Below are 18645 nucleotides of genomic sequence, written 5' to 3'. Positions count from 1 at the left end.
GTGAATTCTCTGCTTTGCTACCTTCCTCTCCTTTTCTGATATACTGATTAAGAGATCTTCTTCCCAATGTCCTCTTGCATCTTTGAAAGGTAGGGACTCTAATAAGATTTTATATATTGCGGAAATAGTGTTTGTTTCCTCGAAATTGAGCAGTATTTTTTCCAGCATTGTGGAGGGTGCAAGGTGGGGGAAATCGGGCAATTTCTGTTTAACAAAATTTCTAATTTGAAGATAGTAAAAGAAATGTATAGCTGGGAGGTTGAATTTTGAACATAATTGTTCAAAAGATGTAAATATGTTGTCTATATAAAGATCTCTGAGCATTTTAATCCCAAAACATTTCCAGGTATTAAAAGCTGGATATACTTGCGAAGGTTGAAAGAGGTGGTTTTCTTGCAGAGGTGCCACCGATAAAAGATTTTCCATCTTAAAATGCTTTCTAATTTGGTTCCATATTCTGAGTGAGTAAAGCACAATTGGGTTATAAGTATATTTGCGATAACTTTCATTTATTGGAGAGCAGAGCAGGGAGTATAAAGAAGTACTACAGGATTTTACTTCTATTGCGGACCAAGCCTGTGTATGTTCATTTATTTGTGTCCAGGTTTTTATGGCTTGTATGTTTGCTGCCCAGTAATAAAACTGAAAATTAGGTAAAGCCATGCCACCTTCTGCCTGAGGTCTTTGTAGGGTCGCTCTTCGGATACGTGGGTGTTTTGAGTTCCAAATAAATGCGGTTATTGTTGAATCTAACTGTTTAAAAAACAATTTATTGATATATATTGGAATGTTTTGAAATAAAAAGAGAAGTTTAGGAAGGATATTCATCTTAACAATGTTAATTCTTCCGGCTAGAGTGAGATGATGGGTTGACCATCTATGCAAGTCTTGCTTAATTTTTTCCATACAGACGCCAAAATTTTGTTGATAAAGAGCTTTATGTTTACTTGTGATATTTACCCCTAGGTATTTAAACTGATCTGCTATGGTAAAAGGTAGGGTGTCTAATCTAATATTATATGCTTGTGAATTCACTGGAAAGAGTATACTTTTATTCAGATTAATTCAAAGACCAGATATCTTTTGAAATTCTGTTAGTGCTATTAAAACAGCAGGGACAGTGTTTTCTGGGTCTGATATATACAAGACCATATCATCTGCATATAGAGAAATTTTCTGTTCCAGTCCTTCTCTGACAATCCCCTTTATCTGATAAGAATTTCGGCAGTGAACCGCCAGTGGTTCAATAGCGATTGCAAAAAACAGTGGCGACAAGGGACATCCTTGTCTGGTACCACATTCTAGCTTAAAGTAGTCTGAGCAAATGTTATTAATACAAACTGAAGCTTCTGGATTGGTATACAGTAGTTTGATCCATGCACAAATATTCGGGCCAAACCCAAATTTCTCCAATGCAGTGAAAAGGTAATTCCATTCAATCATATCAAATGCTTTTTCTGCGTCTAATGACAGTAATATCTCTGGGGTGTTTGATTTTGCTGGTGAATATATAACATTAAACAAGCATCGGAAATTTGAAGATAGATGTCGGCCTTTAATAAATCCAGTTTGATCCTGTGATATTATCGAGGGCAGCACTATGCAATTACAGTGAACCACGAGTCAGACTCAGGCTGACATGTAATGATCAGCTTTACATTTTAAAGCTGGAATAGAGGGAGTGGGAGAGTATTCTGCTGCCATCTAGTGGACGACACAACATCATGCTGCAAAAAAAATGTGTTTTTGCCACTCTGAGGTAACTCATCAATATTCATGAATGAGGCAGAGCCTCCAACTAAAAACCCAATGGCACTGAAAAACCATGAATGAACTAAAACTGAATCATTGCCCAAATTGAGCGATAGTGATGACAATGTGAATTGGTTAGCAGAGGTTAATACAGAAAGTGAAACTGATGCATGATATGGAGCTGTACAATCAAACCGCCATGACATGCCCAGTGAATTTGGTTCTATGAAGCTTCAGCATGGTCTGACAGTGGCTGTGTGACAAAAAGGCAAAATAATGGGAACCAAGTGCAAGGAGAAGCAAAACATTAGCCCACTACGCACTGTTCACAATGTGGCAACTGTCAAGGTTCATGTCAGGGGAAACGTGGAAGTCACCAAGTCTTGCACTGTGGTAGCCTGCAATAACACGAGTGTAGCATCGATCGTGCGGATCAGGAAGTGACACTCTACCCTCTCATGAGCAAGCAAGAAACGCGCTTCTTCTGTCTGGACTACAACATCGGTCTGTGTGCTGATGACTGCTTTAAAACATGCCACATGAAGGATGTGTATTAAATCTGCATCAGTACAGCAATGGACATTAGACATACCCTTTCTACTGTAAACACCAAAAAGTCAACACAAATGCATGTCTCAGTTACACGTGACAACGTTGTTTTCTTGTCGGAAAAAATAAAAATCAATGTTTTTGGCTCATTTTTTCCTGGGGTAAACCTAATGCTAAGGAGGTTAATTAACTTAATAATATAAATGCAATTCAAATTCGGATGCTTTTCTGCCAGGTGTCAGAAAATAAGGTTTTTAAAACATAGTATCTTGAGCTCTGACTGAGTATAAGTAGGCAAACTCAGTGTCCAGCCCTGACCTGTTAGCCTTTTAGTATATAGATAACTCAAAGTGGACAGGAAACAATTTGGAATTATCCATAAAGATAAAAATATAAAGGAACACAAAGCATACTACATACTATAAAAGAACACTTTCAATTAATTTTATTACTGGGCAGAAAATATACAAGCTATAAAAACCTGGATATTGACACAAAAAAATGAACAGACACAGGCTTGGTTCGCAATAGAAATAAAATCCTGCAGTTCCTCTTTATATTCTTTGCTTTGCACCCCAATAAATGCAAGTTTATCACCAATATACTAACAACCCAATTGTGCTTCGCACAATCAGAATATGGAACCAATGTAGGAAGTATTTTAAGATGGAGAAGATTTTATCGGTGGCACTTCTGCACGAGAACCACATTTTTCCACCCTCTCAAACATATGCAGTTTTTAATGCCTGGAAAACATTTGGGATTAAATCACTTAGAGATCTGCACATAGACAACGTCTTTGCATCCTAGAAACAATTACATTCCAAATTAAACTTTCCAGAAACACATTTCTTTCACTACCTTCAAATTCAAACCTTTGTTAAACAGAACCTGCCCAATTTTCCTCACCTCCCACCTACCTCTATGCCGGAAAAAATATTGATCAGTCTTGAGGACTCAGATAGCATTTCCGTAATATATAAATCCATTTTACAGTTCCTCCATTTCAAAGATCCAAGAGGACAGTGAGAAAATGATCTCATACTCAATATCTCAGAAAAGGAGGGGAAAGTAGCAATGCGGAGAATTCACTCGAGCTCCATATGCGCAAAGCATACAATTATTCAACTAACAATTATATATTGAGCACATCTGTCTCATTTAAAATTGTTCAAAATGTTTCCAGGGCAAGAGTTAACCTGCGAACACTGCAATCAAGTTCTAGCCTCACTGGGCCACATGTTCTGGGCCTGCGCCAATTTAACATCATTCTGGACCAAAATCTTTAAGTGCCTTTCAGACAGCCTTGGGGTCACAATCCCTCCTAATCCACTAATAGCTGTGCTTGGTGGGCTCACAGAGGGGCTTAAAGTGGAGAAGGACAAACAAACTGTAATGGCCTTTACTGCACTATTGGCATGTAGACTTATCTTGCTCAACTGGAAGAATCCTAACTCACCTCTTCTAAGTCAGTGGGTAACTGATGTTATATACTATTTGAAATTGGAAAAAATCTCATTCGCACTTAGAGGATCTGTGCAGAACTTTTTCAAAACCTGGCAGGATCTAATCAATAATATTTTAGAATAAGCTCTTAAAGCACTGAGGAAGCAGATTATCTCCCCTTGTTTTCCTTTTTTTGTTCTCCATTAATCTTTCTTCAGTTATTAATTCATCTATTTTTACTAGCTTTACGTTTTATTCTGCTGGCTTAGCTCTCTTTCTCAGGTGTGGGGGTTGATTTGTTCTCGATCTTATTTTTGTAAAAAATGATTTATTTGTATGGAATGTTGTGTGATTTCAATAAAATCAATAAAAACAAACAAACAAAAAAAAGCACACTTCCAGTGTTAATTCCCATTCCAGTATTCCCAGGGCTGTTCATAAATTATCACCTGTATAAAAACGACATGCTACACTATAATTAATTTTGACACACTGGAAAATAAATCGAAAAGTCAACAACTTCATGCCACAATCCACTGGACTGGCATGGGGAAGTCACCTTGGCATAATCTTCTGGCTGCCCACGTCCCAGCTGGTTCACATTGTGCAGATAATGCGGAGGAATGATCAGGTTTCTGAACTCCCCAAAATTACACTTCTCTCCCTCCGGCAGAGACGGCTTGCAGTCATCATGGACGGTCACCTGGCACCAAATGCACCTGTAATGAAAAAAAATATAAGCCTGAGGACCTTCATCTAATGTTGCTATCTGTGCAGTGTGTCCTCATTTTTGGGTCACTGTCCTTTGACATTATAGCGTCTTTTTTCTTTTGATTAGTGTAAAAAAAGCCAAATTAAATCCCCTGTGATTCAATGTTGTAGAAAAATAAAGTATGAAGACATCTGAAATGGTGATCATTTTTATAGACACTGTAAAAACAGAGTTTTGGGAGCTAAACAATGAGATGAAATGAGGAAAACAGACAGTACTTATTAACCACAGTTTAACTTGAAAGAAGATCTACTAAGCAGATCCTTATCTTTGCTAAGTGTATCGGTTTCATCCTGGCTGGTGCAACTGACATTAACAGTGAGGTGAGATCAGGGCCTACAGGATTAGAAATGAGTACATTAGAGGGTCAGCTCAAGTTGGACGGTTGGGAGACAAAGTCAGAGAGGCGAGATTGTGTTGGTTTGGACATGTACAGAGGAGATGCTGCCAGGCAAGATGAAATAAGGAAAGCCTAAGAGGAGGTTTATGGATGTGGTGAGAGAAGACATGCAGGTGATGGGGGTAACAGAACAAGATGACAAGAACAGGAAGATATGGAAGAAGATGATCCGCTGCGGCAACCCCTAACAGGAGCAGCCGAAAGAAGAAGAAGAAAGTGGAGGGTAAAAGGATCTTTGAGAGAAAGTGAATGTGTGCTGCAACTGAATTTGGTGCAAGAGCCTGTACTGTATCCGTGATCTACAACACACTGTTTTCACATAAAAGGCGTAGTTTAGGATTTTTAAATTAAAATAAGCAGTTTACAAAATGAATGCATGAATGAATGAAATATTAATGTGTTTTATTTTATTTCCAGGTAATTATGAAGACACATTTAAAAAGGGGTGTGATCTTTTTATAATTACTTTCAACAAGCAGGCTGTGTAGTCTTGTGCTGAGATATCTGACTGCAAACCACAAGTTAGCTGACGGTTTTCAAAACTCAGTCACTGTATGAAAAATTAGACTACACAACTGTGCTCATAAAGTGCCTCGGGATGTTGTTCACTATAGAACATCCGTCCATCTTTCTAACACACTCATCCAGGGCAGGGTCACAGGACAGCTGGGGCCTATCCCAGCAATCATTGGGCATAACACCTGGTCAGGGAGGGAACCCATCACAGGACGAACACACACACACACACAAAGACGAGCTAGGTCCATCTTAGCAATGCCAATCCACCTAACCTGCATGACTTTAGACTGTAGGAGGAAACCAAAGTGGGCACAGGGAGAACAAGGAAACTCCATGCAAGGAGCACTCCATTCTCAAGGAATAACAATTCAAACAGAATAAGCAAGTCAAATGTGGAAAATCACAGTTAAAAACTAACCTGGAACCGGCAAGGCTGGTGTGAAACCATGAGAAAGGTTCAAGATGGTCATTTTAGGGGCTACTGACTGTTGGGTATCAGGACGACAGTGATGGCTACCCTGTTGGGTTATGTAAACCACGTGGTGTCGACAGCATAAACAGGCATTCGCTAACATTACTAATTACGCCTTTACTCGTATGTAACAAGACCTTAACAAAGTCTTCTGTTCGTCTTCATTATGCTTATAAAAGCATCAGTAAGTCGGTTATTCATGTCTGTGCTGTGTGGAGAATTGACCTGATGGTAAAATGACTTGTTAATATGAAGGATTCTCAGGTCTTATACTAAATATGGAATATCAAGAGAAATGCGTCTCAGTCAAGCCACTTCAGACGACTCCAAAGTAAAGTTTTGTTAGCAGGTCACATTGCAGAGATGAATAAACACTTTACTGGTATTTTATAAGTGTTATGAAGACCCAAAGAAGTGTTTGTTAAGGTCTTGTTACATCGTCGTAAATGAGTAAGAGATGCATTTTTGCAGTGTCTAATCTAAAGTCTTACCAAGCATTCTTATGAATTGCAATTAGCCGGTAACACAAGCAACCATTTTCTAAATGCAGGTATTCTATAACAGGAAGCTACAAAAACACAAAGCAGCCCAACAGGATGCCAGTCCATTACAAAATATGTACGCTCACATACCAGTCATCAAGAGCTAATCTCAAACTGATAGCACGTCTGATAAAAAGAAAATACAAAATCTGTGGAATCTCATATGTGAATTCACTTATTTTTACGACAAAGAATTTTGTACACATGTCCTGGAATACATTTTTATAAGAGACAAAATTCTTCAAGAATACAGTAATCCCTCGCTATATCGCGCTTCGCCTTTCGCGGCTTCACTCCATCGCGGATTTTATATGTAAGCATATTTAAATATATATCGCGGATTTTTCGCTGCTTCGCGGGTTTCTGCGGACAATGGGTCTTTTAATTTCTGGTACATGCTTCCTCAGTTGGTTTGCCCAGTTGATTTCATACAAGGGACGCTATTGGCAGATGGCTGAGAAGCTACCCAGCATACTTTTCTCTGTCTCTCTCTCTTGCACTGACTTTCTCTGATCCTGCCGTAGGGGGTGTGAGCAGGGGGGCTGTTCGCACACCTAGACGATACGGACGCTCGTCTAAAAATGCTGAAAGATTATCTTCACGTTGCTATCTTTTGTGCAGCTGCTTCCTGAAACGACATTCTGCACAGTGCTTCGCATACTTAAAAGCTTGAAGGGCACGTATTGATTTTTCACTGTTTTGTTTTTCTCTGTCTCTCTCTCTCTCTCTCTCCCTGCTCCTGACGGAGGGGGTGTGAGCTGCCGCCTTCAACAGCTTTGTGCCGCGGTGCTTCGCATACTTAAAAGCCAAACAGCCCTATTGATTTGTTTGCTTTTCTCTATCTCTGTGACAGCCTGTGCTCCTGACACGCACTCCTTTGAAGAGGAAGATATGTTTGCATTCTTTTAATTGTGAGACAGAACCGTCATCTCTGTCTTGTCATGGAGCACAGTTTAAACTTTTGAAAAAGAGACAAATGTTTGTTTGCAGTGTTTGAATAACGTTCCTGTCTCTCTACAACCTCCTGTGTTTCTGCGCAAATCTGTGACCCAAGCATGACAATATAAAAATAACCATATAAACATATGGTTTCTACTTCGCAGATTTTCTTATTTCGCGGGTGGCTCTGGTACGCAACCCCTGCGATGGAGGAGGGATTACTGTACAGCAACCATTGCCTCATAATACATGACAAGCAACCCGGTCTTAGCAAGAAAAAACAAGAAGCTCTAACTGAACTTAACAAGTCTGAAAAATCCAATGTTATATAAAATGCTGTTAAATATAACATTCTCAAACCTGCTTAAACCAATTATACCGGAGTCCATTCTGGTAATACTGGGTACAAAGCAGGAAACAGAACTGGCGTCTCATTTATAGAACTGCCTGGATTTGAGTGTGAAAATATGTGTATGTCAAACAACAGAAAAATGTGTACACCTAAACAAAAATCTGATTTTTTTTTAAACCTGCTGTAAGCACATGTATCCTTTATAAATTACAGTCATCTTGTGTCCATGTGTGTACATGGATGCGTCTTAAACACCACGCAGCTTGCCACCTTGAAACAACCATATATGGACTATGCTAATGAAACCTTCATACATATGCAATCACGATGCTGCAATCCTTCATTGGCTGGTACAGCAGCCACCCGCCCGACGCATCCAGACACTGGCACTTGTGGCGGAGGAGTCCGCTGCATGGCACTGAAGCACATCTCCTCCGTGCTCTGGGGTTGGGGAATGGCGTAAAGCACCAGGGTCTGAGCGGGTAGTCACTATCACCTGGCATATGTAATGATGTGATTGCTGTTACAATGAACAGTACAGGCCATATAAATCACTGAGGGTTCAACAAGCCAGCCATCACATATAGCTTCATCAGCATGTCGGCTGATCAACATTACTGTACCTCAAAATAAATAAATCAAGGGTTGACCCAGGCCACAGAGCCATGTTTGTCAGTCTAATCTTGGCATCACTGAGGACTTGTTAGTTAATCAAATGTAACTGCTTACGGTTAAAAATAATAATAATATAATATTTTATTTATGTATTTCCCATGCTCAAGGTGCTTAACAACAGCATATTGTAATATGAGGGCTGTCAAGTACCACAGTTATATTAAGAAGCCAAACACTGCTGCCAGTTTCCTTTTTATGTTGGCAATGTACTACCAAACAATACAAAGGGTGAATGTTGCACCTTGTTAGTCAATTTATGGCTTCCAGCACGGTGGGAATTATGGAGATGAAGTTTGGCTGAGAGGCTGCACGGTGGCGCAGTGGGTAGCGCTGCTGCCTCGCAGTTGGGAGACCTGGGGACCTGGGTTCGCTTCCCGGGTCCTCCCTGCGTGGAGTTTGCATGTTCTCCCCGTGTCTGTGTGGGTTTCCTCCCACAGTCCAAAGACATGCAGGTTAGGTGGATTGGCGATTCTAAATTGGCCCTAGTGTGTGCTTGGTGTGTGGGTGTGTTTGTGTGGAGCCCTGCCCGGGATTGGTTCCTGCCTTGTGCCCTGTGTTGGCTGGGATTGGCTCCAGCAGACCCCTGTGACCCTGTGTTCAGATTCAGCGGGTTGGAAAATGGATGGATGGAAGTTTGGCTGAGATATTCCTGACGCTTTGGCCAGTTCCCTCTGATAGATGGCTGTTGCCAGAAAGTCACCTGTTATTAAAACCTGCATATGGACAGGTAGAGCCCGACTTTGGGCATTCTGTGTATTTAATTTTGGGGCAAGGCTCTTGAAAGTCTAAATTGGCTCATAAGCCAGTCATCATTACGGGTAAAAAATGTGACTGGTGTCTAAAGGCTCCTTCTCTTCATATATGGCCATGTGTATAGTCTTCAAGCAGTGCTAAACAAGCCATGTTGTGTTAAACCATCAGGCTATGAACAGGCTGTAGGCCATGAGATTTTGAACTTTCTATACACTGGGAGTGAATCACATCCTGTGTATTTACTGCCCTTTGACTGAGAAGTGACCAGCCAATATAAACAGACAAAAAGTTCTTCAGTGCAAATACGCAGCATTGGCCCTCTTAAAATGGAGCTAAAACTACGTCTATACATCATATTCATCACTTTTGTGGTTTAATATGTTTGTCATGTAAATTCACTTTATAATAATGACTTGGTGAAATGAACTGTTATACAGGCGAGTCGTCATTTTACTGGTTTGACTGCAGTTCCCTGCTTAATTAAGGTTGTCATCATTTCCCAGCTTCCCTGAAATTCTGCACACAAAAAGGGTCAGAACCGTTGTAACGATGCATAGGGCTTCCCGTCAAGTTTTCGTTTATAAATCCCGACTTTTGCGTGGAGAGCTGCGTATGCATATTTTGGGCCTCTTTGTGTGTGCATGCAAGCTTTATAAATGTGATCACTGGGAAGGCCTGTTCATGTACACCCCAAATCTCACACTGGGGAATACTTAAAGTTGCAAATGAACCCACTGCACACTCAGGTCAAAAAAATTATCGAAGATACCAGCCATCCCAGCAGCAGCAGCTTCTTCTCTGTACTGCGATCAGGGAAGTGCTATGGCTGCCTGAAGACCAGTCAGAGAGACTGAGGAAAAGCTCCTGTCTGCAGTCCATTTGCATCTTCAATGAGGACAGTGCCTGGAGCTACATGATGCTATTGTTAATTTTTCTTGTACTATTTATTATATACTAGCAAAATACCCGCGCTTCGCAGCAGCGAAGTACTGCTTTAAAATTTTTATTAACAAGAAAAGTAAACCTTTTTAAACTGAGGGAAAACATACCAATAATTATTTATTAAGGATCTGTTTGTATACCACGTTGTCAGTTCGGCCCTCTGGTTGTAATATGATGAAGATGTGCGCTGAGCTTACTCTTGAGCATGCAACGTATAGTTGGCCATGTGAAAAGCAATCTTGACTCGAATCAATGCCAACCTTTTGTAGGGTCTGTCCCTGAGACTTATTAATTGTCAATGCGAAGCAGAGCCTTACTGGAAATTGGAGGCATTTGAATTGAAATGGGTTTTAGCGATAACTTCGCATCCAGGTTTTGAGAGTTTAAACATTCATAAACATCAAAGTGTCCACTACTCAAATCGTCACCTGTGAATCGAAGATGTTTAAGAGGCATTGGCGGTTGTCCAAAGGTGTAAAATATTTGGCCATTTCGGTACACTTGAAAGCGACAACCGAACAATTCAGCGGCAGCCATCAACTCACATGTAGAACCATAGGCTTAAGCATTTCACTCTTATAGTGCTCCTGTGTAGTAGAATTATCTCCTGTACCGTCACCAGTCCACACCTTGAACCTGTCCCAGTCATTCAATACATAAGACACAATGTTCCTTCGGATATCAAGAGTGAGCCTGATATGGCCGTGCAATATGAAACATAGAGAATGGAAAAGGCAGTCGCCATCTCCGGGCATGGAAACCACTCGGTAAGTGACAGTTCTTTGATCGATGGTGATAACCTCGATAGACATGTTAATGGGGGTACGGTTGGAACGATAAAGGAAATGGGTACCTGAACAATGTAAACTAAGTCTAAAATACCTACACAATAACTATAATCATAATAAACGAACAATAAAACAACGGAGAAGCCGTGGATTAAATAAAAAGGCTGCAGTTATCAGTAGGGAGACGTGAATACTGTGGCGAAGCAAGGAAGGGAATGAAGAGACCGGAGCGACAGACGGCCTTATATAGGCAGGCAGCCAACTACGTGGGAGGCTTGGGGATGGGGGACCCAACGCCGCCTCACACGGCGACCGAGCTGCAGGCTATGGACGTATATATGTACGTACGTAGGATTCAGTTAGCGTTGGGAACCCGCGTACCAAATTTCTTGAAGATGGGCCCATAAGTAACAAAGACCATTGGAAAGTCGATATGGCGGCCGACAGTGGCGTCATACCACCGAAATAAGTACGTACATCGGTTTCGGTTAGCGCAGGGAAGCCGCCTACCAAATTTCGTGAAGATGGGGCCATAAATAAGAAAGTTTAACATGGCGGACGTTGTCAACCGTTATGACCATTACGCATAGAATTTTGAAATGAAGCCTGCTTACCTTTTGTAAGTAAGCTGTAAGGAATGAGCCTGCCAAATTTTAGCCTTCTACCTACACGGGAAGTTGGAGAATTAGTGATGAGTCAGTGAGTGAGGGCTTTGCCTTTTATTAGTATAGATATTGTGGTAGACAGCCAGAAGCCCTGCCCTGCCGGGATGCCTGGAGGAAGGAGGAACCGGGAGAGCGGCACCTTTTTTCCCTGGGTACCCGGCCGGTCCTTGATCCCTGGGGGACAGCACTTCCGGGACACCAGGAAGTGCTGACAAACCAGGGATGGTTTATGCCCGGAGTGCTTCCGGGTGCAAGGGCAGCACTTCCGCCACACTGGGGAGTGCTGCCAGAAGTCGGTCATCAGACACCTGGAGCACATCCGGCACTGAATTAAAGGGGCCGCCCCACTCCATTCGGGGGCTGCAGTCGGGAGGAAGGGGACAGAGCTCGGTGGAGAGGAGTGGAGGCGGTGAAGGACCTTGAGAAGGACTCGTGAGGGTGATTGGTGCAGGGGCACCGTGTGCTGTGTACGGGACCTTATTGTTCATTAAACGTGTGCTTTTTGTAGATATGGAGGTGTCTGTCTGTCTGTGTCTGGGGCTGGCTTCCACAATATTTAATTGCAACATAATGTATACTTTTGCTATCATTTACCATAATGATTTTTATTGACATTTATAAAGTCATGTATTATTGTTTTTTGTCATTTTATATTCTACTAAATGCACACTCTCAGATTTTAGCAACAAAGCATTTCATATGTGTGTATGTAACAAATAAAAATTTGACTACAATGGGATATACTGAAAACTAAAGTACTCATAAGTAAACTCACACAGACTCAGAAGAATGTTCAAGTGACACACAAACAACAACCAGCCAAAGGATATGAGCGCAGAACTCTGGATCCATGAGGTGACAGCCCCACCATACCATCCCTATTACAGATGTATTTTAAACAAATTAATAAGTACTTTTTGCTCTTGTTTTAAATGTACATTGTACACAAAGACTTTACTGTATTAGCTTAGGCCTTCTAAGACAACAGCAACCAGAAGACATGTTAGGAGTCAGCCTTGCGTGTAGCACCATCTCACACTTAGTGGGCCCGCTTACCGCACATTTATTAGTCAAACTAACCAAAAGTCTCAGGATTATCCACATGGAGATGCTACGAAAAAATATGTCTAAGGAAATCAACCAGATTAGCAGTGTCCATTTATGGCTTCTGGGGCAGGATGACTCGGTCGAGTGACATCAGGATGCCTGCTATATGACCACATAATAATAATAATAATAAATACTACATTTTATTTATTCGTAGGCGCCTTTCTAAACACTCAAGGACACTGAACAATAGGTAAGAATTAAATTATAAACAAAACCAAAAAAAAATACAAAAATTGAAACAGCCGAAGGAAGAAGAAGAAGAAAAAGCAGTCTTAAACAGATGTGTTATATGTTTAGATTTGAAAAGTGAGAATGAATCAATATTTCTAAGCTCATATGGTAGTGAGTTCCAAAGCTGGGAAGCAGAGCAATGTGGTAAGACAGGCAAAGGGGACAGTCAAGTGGATGGAGGAAGAGGATCCAAGGCTGTGGGAGGGAATGTCAACATGGAGGAGGTCAGACAGATATGGAGGGGCAAGGTGGTGGATAGCCTTGAATGTTAGGAGAATTTTGAAGTCAATACGGAACTTAACTGGAAACCGGAAGCCAATGAAGCTTCTGCAAGACGGGAGTGATATGGTGAGTAGAGGGGGGTTCTAGTAATGACGCGGGCAGCTGAATTCTGGACCAGTTGAAGCTTATAAAGAGATTTGCAAGAAAGACCAAAGGAAAGGGAATTGCAATAATCCAGATGAGAGGTGACCAGGCTATGAACAAGGAGAGCAGTGGTGTGGGGCGAATACGATTAATGTTACACAAGTGGAAATATGCAGACCGGGAGATGTTATTGATGTGGGACTGAAAGGATAAAGTACAGTCAAGGATGACACCCAGACTCTTAACCTGTGGGGAAGGGGAGACAGAGGAATTATCATTAACAAATGAAAACTGATCAGTTTTGGATAATGTTGATTTTGTACCAATGAGGAGAACCTTAGTTTTGTCACTATTTAATTTAAGACAATTTGAAGAAAACCAGGATTTAATTTCTGTTATGCAATCAATAAGCAAGGAGGGTGGAAAGGAAAAAGTAGGTTTGTTAGTGAGGTAAAGCTGGGTGTTATCAGCGTAAAAGTGGAAGTTAATGTTATATTTACAAAAGATATTGCTGAGGGGAAGGAGGTAAATAATGAAGAGGAGGGGCCCCAGGACAGAGCCCACCTGAAGTAACAGCGGTGGGTTGGGATGTGAAAGTTTTGAGCTGAACAAACCGAGTGTGGCCTAAAAGATAGGATCTGAACCAATCTAGTGGAGTGTGGGTAATGCCAATCGAAAATAATCTATAATAATAATCATCATGACTAAGATGAAATAATGCTGTGGTGGTGCTGCAGATTCACACTATGCATTTGACTGTCTGACAATGCAAATACATCTTCAAAAAAAATGACAGGTTGCAAGTTTTTGAATTAATTTAGGAAAACAGACGTGCAGGACTCCCATCGGTTTGCCAAGAAAGTATGGAGTGGGAGAGTCTTTCACTGTTCAAATCAGTAAGGCCACAGGTGGACCTACCATCAGGGTGACTTGGGTACACACCCTGGGACACAGTTTTCAAAGGGGGTCTTCACATATGCGAAAGAGAGAGAGATGCCTAATAACAGAAAAAGTGAAAGTTTCAACCAACAGGTACTCACTGTCACAACCCTCTACCCCACTTCTAGCCTCACAATTACAAACCTATCTCTTCAGGCCTAAATCAAAAGGTTTTGCAAGAGAAACTGAAGTCCTGATTGGTTGATGAGGGTGGGGTACAATCAGAGCAGGGGTCTAACCGGTCACTTTTAGGAGATCTTACATTTGATGTGTTAGTGTGCCGCAAAAAAAGGGTAATGTGGATGATCATTCTGATCCAGATCTGCAGTTATCCCATCCAATTGGGCTATTTATCAGTTTCAGCTGGAAAGACTGGGATTTTCACGGCTGTGATTTTTTTGGGCTTCTTTTAAAAAACAAACAATATAGTATTTTGAGTTATTCTAGCAGTGCACTTGATATACAAATGGGGAAACTGCTGTTCATTGTTATTTATTTTGCTCAAAATTTTAAAGGGGCCTCAAAACCATACAAACCCCTCACCCCCACCCTTTGGTGTTTTGTTTTGCATGTGTCATGTTTTGGGCTGGTTTCTTGTGCCACTAGGCAGGTTTTGACTGGTGTTTGGGCTGGAAATTTGTGCAGTGAGTCTAATAATTTTGAAGAGATAGAAACAAAAAACAGTGTTGTGTTGAAAAGAGTACCTGACATTTTCAAAAAATAAACCAAAATGATGAATTTAAGAAGCACTGAAAAAGCTGTAAATACCAAAGTTGAGACAAACAAGATGGACCTTACAGATAGTCAGAAGAGTGGCAGATATCACAGCTTCTAGCAGCAATGTACAGTCTAAAAACACCAACAGAGGTGTGAACAACAATTTAGCGAACAACGAGACCACTGCAGGACATAAGACGATTTAAGCAAAGCCAAACCCAAACAAAGCAGCCCCCTTCTGATCTTAAATTTTGTTTGGTGTAAATATGCGACCCGAACTTACCCCATTGTGTATCGGCTTTTTGCCACAAAGTGGTAGAACCCTTTCAAAAATGTTAAATTGATGTTCATTAACTGCATCGTCATCGTCAGAAGAAAGTTGATTTCATGCATATGTGATGCTGCACTCATCAATTCGTTTCTTATATTCATTGTATTACACAAATGAACAGAAAAGATGGGTAAAATGGACCCAATATAAAGTTATTTATTTTTCTGTATTTTAGTCCCTGATCCTGATTTATTATTGATGTACAGTGGGTACGGAAAGTATTCAGACCCACTTCAATTTTTTCACTCTTTGTCATATTGCAGCCATTTGCTAAAATCATTTAAATTAATTTTTTTCCCTCATTAATGTACACACAGCACCCCATATTGACAGACAAAAAAAAAGAATTTTTGAAATTGTTGCAGATTTATTAAAAAAAGAAAAACTGAAATATCACATGGTCCTAAGTATTCAGACCCTTTGCTCAGTATTTAGTAGAAGCACCCTTTTGAGCTAATACAGCCATGAGTCTTCTTGGGAAAGATGCAACAAGTTTTTCACACCTGGATTTGGGATCCTCTGCCATTCCTCCTTGCAGATCCTCTCCAGTTCTGTCAGGTTGGATGGTAAACGTTGGTGGGCAGCCATTTTTAGGTCTCTCCAGAGATGCTCAATTGGGTTTAAGTCAGGGCTCTGGCTGGGCCATTCAAGAACAGTCACAGAGTTGTTGTGAAGCCACTCCTTCGTTATTTTAGCTGTGTGCTTAGGGTCATTGTCTTGTTGGAAGGTAAACCTTCAGCCCAGTCTGAGGTCCTTAGCCCTCTGGAGAAGGTTTTTGTCCAGGATATCCCTGTACTTGGCCGCATTCAACTTTCCCTCGATTGTAACCAGTCGTCCTGTCCCTGCAGCTGAAAAACACCCCCAACAGCATGATGCTGCCACCCGCCATGCTTCACTGTGGGGGACTGTATTGGACAAGTGATGAGCAGTGCCTGGTTGTCTCCACACATACCGCTTAGAATTAAGGCCAACTCCCGCATGGAGTTTGCTAAAAGACACCTGAAGGACTCTGAGATGGTGAGAAATAAGATTCTCTGGTCTGATGAGACCAAGATAGAACTTTTTGGCCTTAATTCTAAGCAGTATGTGTGGAGACAACCAGGCACTGCTCATCACTTATCCAATACAGTCCCCACAGTGAAGCATGGCGGTGGCAGCATCATGCTGCAGGGGTGTTTTTCAGCTGCAGGGACAGGACGACTGGTTACAATCGAGGGAAAGTTGAATGCGGCCAAGTACAGGGATATCCTGGACAAAAACCTTCTCCAGAGTGCTAAAGACCTCAGACTGGGTTGAAGGTTTACCTTCCAGCAAGACAATGACCCTAAGCACACAGCTAAAATAACGAAGGAGTGGCTTCACAACAACTCTGTGACTGTTCTTGAATGGCCCAGCCAGAGCCCTGACTTAAACCCAATTGAGCATCTCTGGAGAGACCTAAAAATGGCTGCCCACCAACGTTTACCATCCAACCTGACAGAACTGGAGAGGATCTGCAAGGAGGAATGGCAGAGGATCCCCAAATCCAGGTGTGAAAAACTTGTTGCATCTTTCCCAAGAAGACTCATGGCTGTATTAGCTCAAAAGGGTGCTTCTACTAAATACTGAGCAAAGGGTCTGAATACTTAGGACCATGTGATATTTCAGTTTTTCTTTTTTAATAAATCTGCAACAATTTCAAAAATTCTTTTTTTTTTGTCTGTCAATATGGGGTGCTGTGTGTACATTAATGAGGGAAAAAAATTAATTTAAATGATTTTAGCAAATGCCTGCAATATGACAAAGAGTGAAAAATTGAAGGGGGTCTGAATACTTTCCGTACCCACTGTATATGATGTTCACAGATTTTGAGTATATGCATGTGCCTAGTCATCCTGCCCGGGGTTTGTTTCCTGCCTTGCGCCCTGTGTTGGCTGGGATTGCCTCCAGCAGACCCCCTTGACCCTGTAGTTAGGATATAGCGGGTTGGATAATGGAAGGATGGATGCATGTGCCTAGTGGGGGTAAGTAAGGTAGGTGGTCTTGTTACAGCATTCACCAAGGCTGAGTAAATCAACAAAGTTTTAGGGGCTGATGGATGATGAAAACTGTCAAATCACACAAACAAGGCCATTCACATTCATTGGAACCACAACATGTATATCAGAAAAACATCAATGGAGGACTTCTACCTAAACCACTTAGATTAAAAAGATGGTACAAAAAAAAAGTGACAACATGGAGGACTTAGGAGTGCATAATTGGGTAGCACTTCCTATAGTTACCTGAAGTCGCAGAGGGTGGGCTGGGCACCGCACTGGCCTTTGCACACGGCGCAGTAACTGCAGAGGGGCACATTACCGCGTACCCAGTGGTGTGCTACGAAACCCGTCGCGGCCGCCGCCGCCACCACTTCCTTGCATGGTAGATTCCGCTCAGCAATTCGCAGGCAGCCCTCGTCTGAATAAACCCCCACAACAGTGACAGAAGGCCCCGTGGAGGATGTGCTGGCCGCATACAGAACAGTAGGTGGGCTTGTGTTGAAAAGGTCAGTGTAGCTCCAGCTGTGCTGACTCCGGCTACGCCGCAGGATGCCCCTGATGCGCCTGGCCCGCTGGGAACGGCGGTAACTCCAGCCCAGCGTGATCAGGACAGGAAGGAGGATGGCGATGCCGGTCCATGCCAGCAACCTTCTATCCAAATACCAGCTGGTCTCTTCCATCACTTAGCGAGGACCCGGCGTCATCACTCTGTGCTGCTCAATTCCGTTTTTAACCAGGTTACCTCCCTGTTGTAATTATTCCTAACGAGGATGTCCACGGCCTGGCATTCACTGCAAATGTTCACTCGGGCACCTCTCTGTACCTTGATCCACGGGGTTGCTTTTCAGTCAATGTTCAGTTGCACCCTGCGCATCCCTCCAGCTAAGCCTGGCGCTTTCCTTGAAACTGATTGTGCATCGCTCTAACTGTCGCATGACTTTTCACCCCAGCACTTCGTTGCTTATCAGTCACTGTCTGGTTGTGCCCATCGCATCACTCGCGCTGAGCCTGACAATTCACTTGGACAACTTGGTGTGCCTCACTCCCAATGTAAAAGTGTTCGGTGTATCACTCCAGCTGTGCCCGTATTGGGGCATATCACAAAACCGCTCGCTCATCTCGCGGTCACAAGCCGTAAGCCTTTGCGCCAGTTCGCTAGTGGCGGCGGTGGTGGTGAGCCACTTTAAGAGCGGCCGGAAACAATGTCGTGACGTCACAAAGACTGTCTTCCTCATTGCCGGCGCAGGGCACTCCCGAGGATACTTCCGGTGCTGTGCATTTTGTAATAACGGCATAAAATGTCCGGGCTTGGAAGGGACATTGTGGAGTTAACGAGTTTGATTTGCGTCTATGTGAGTTTTCCT

General features: G+C 42.1%; 1 protein-coding gene across 1 annotated transcript in view; it reads right to left on the bottom strand.

The window, feature by feature from the left end:
* The window catches only part of dgke (diacylglycerol kinase, epsilon), a 521693-nt gene extending 503208 nt beyond the window's left edge, over positions 1-18485 (bottom strand). The window contains 4 exon segments of the mRNA XM_028819192.2: positions 4307-4466; positions 17525-17712; positions 17714-17776; positions 17779-18485. Of these exon segments, the coding sequence (XP_028675025.1) occupies positions 4307-4466; positions 17525-17712; positions 17714-17776; positions 17779-17961 (594 nt within the window). The 5' untranslated portion in view covers positions 17962-18485.
* Positions 18486-18645: the final 160 nt, after the last annotated feature.

Source organism: Erpetoichthys calabaricus, chromosome 14, assembly GCF_900747795.2.
Source record: "Erpetoichthys calabaricus chromosome 14, fErpCal1.3, whole genome shotgun sequence".
NCBI classification, from domain to species: Eukaryota; Metazoa; Chordata; class Cladistia; order Polypteriformes; family Polypteridae; genus Erpetoichthys; species Erpetoichthys calabaricus.
The sequence above is the reverse complement of the archived record's forward strand: the minus strand, read 5'-3'. Positions and strand labels throughout refer to the sequence as shown.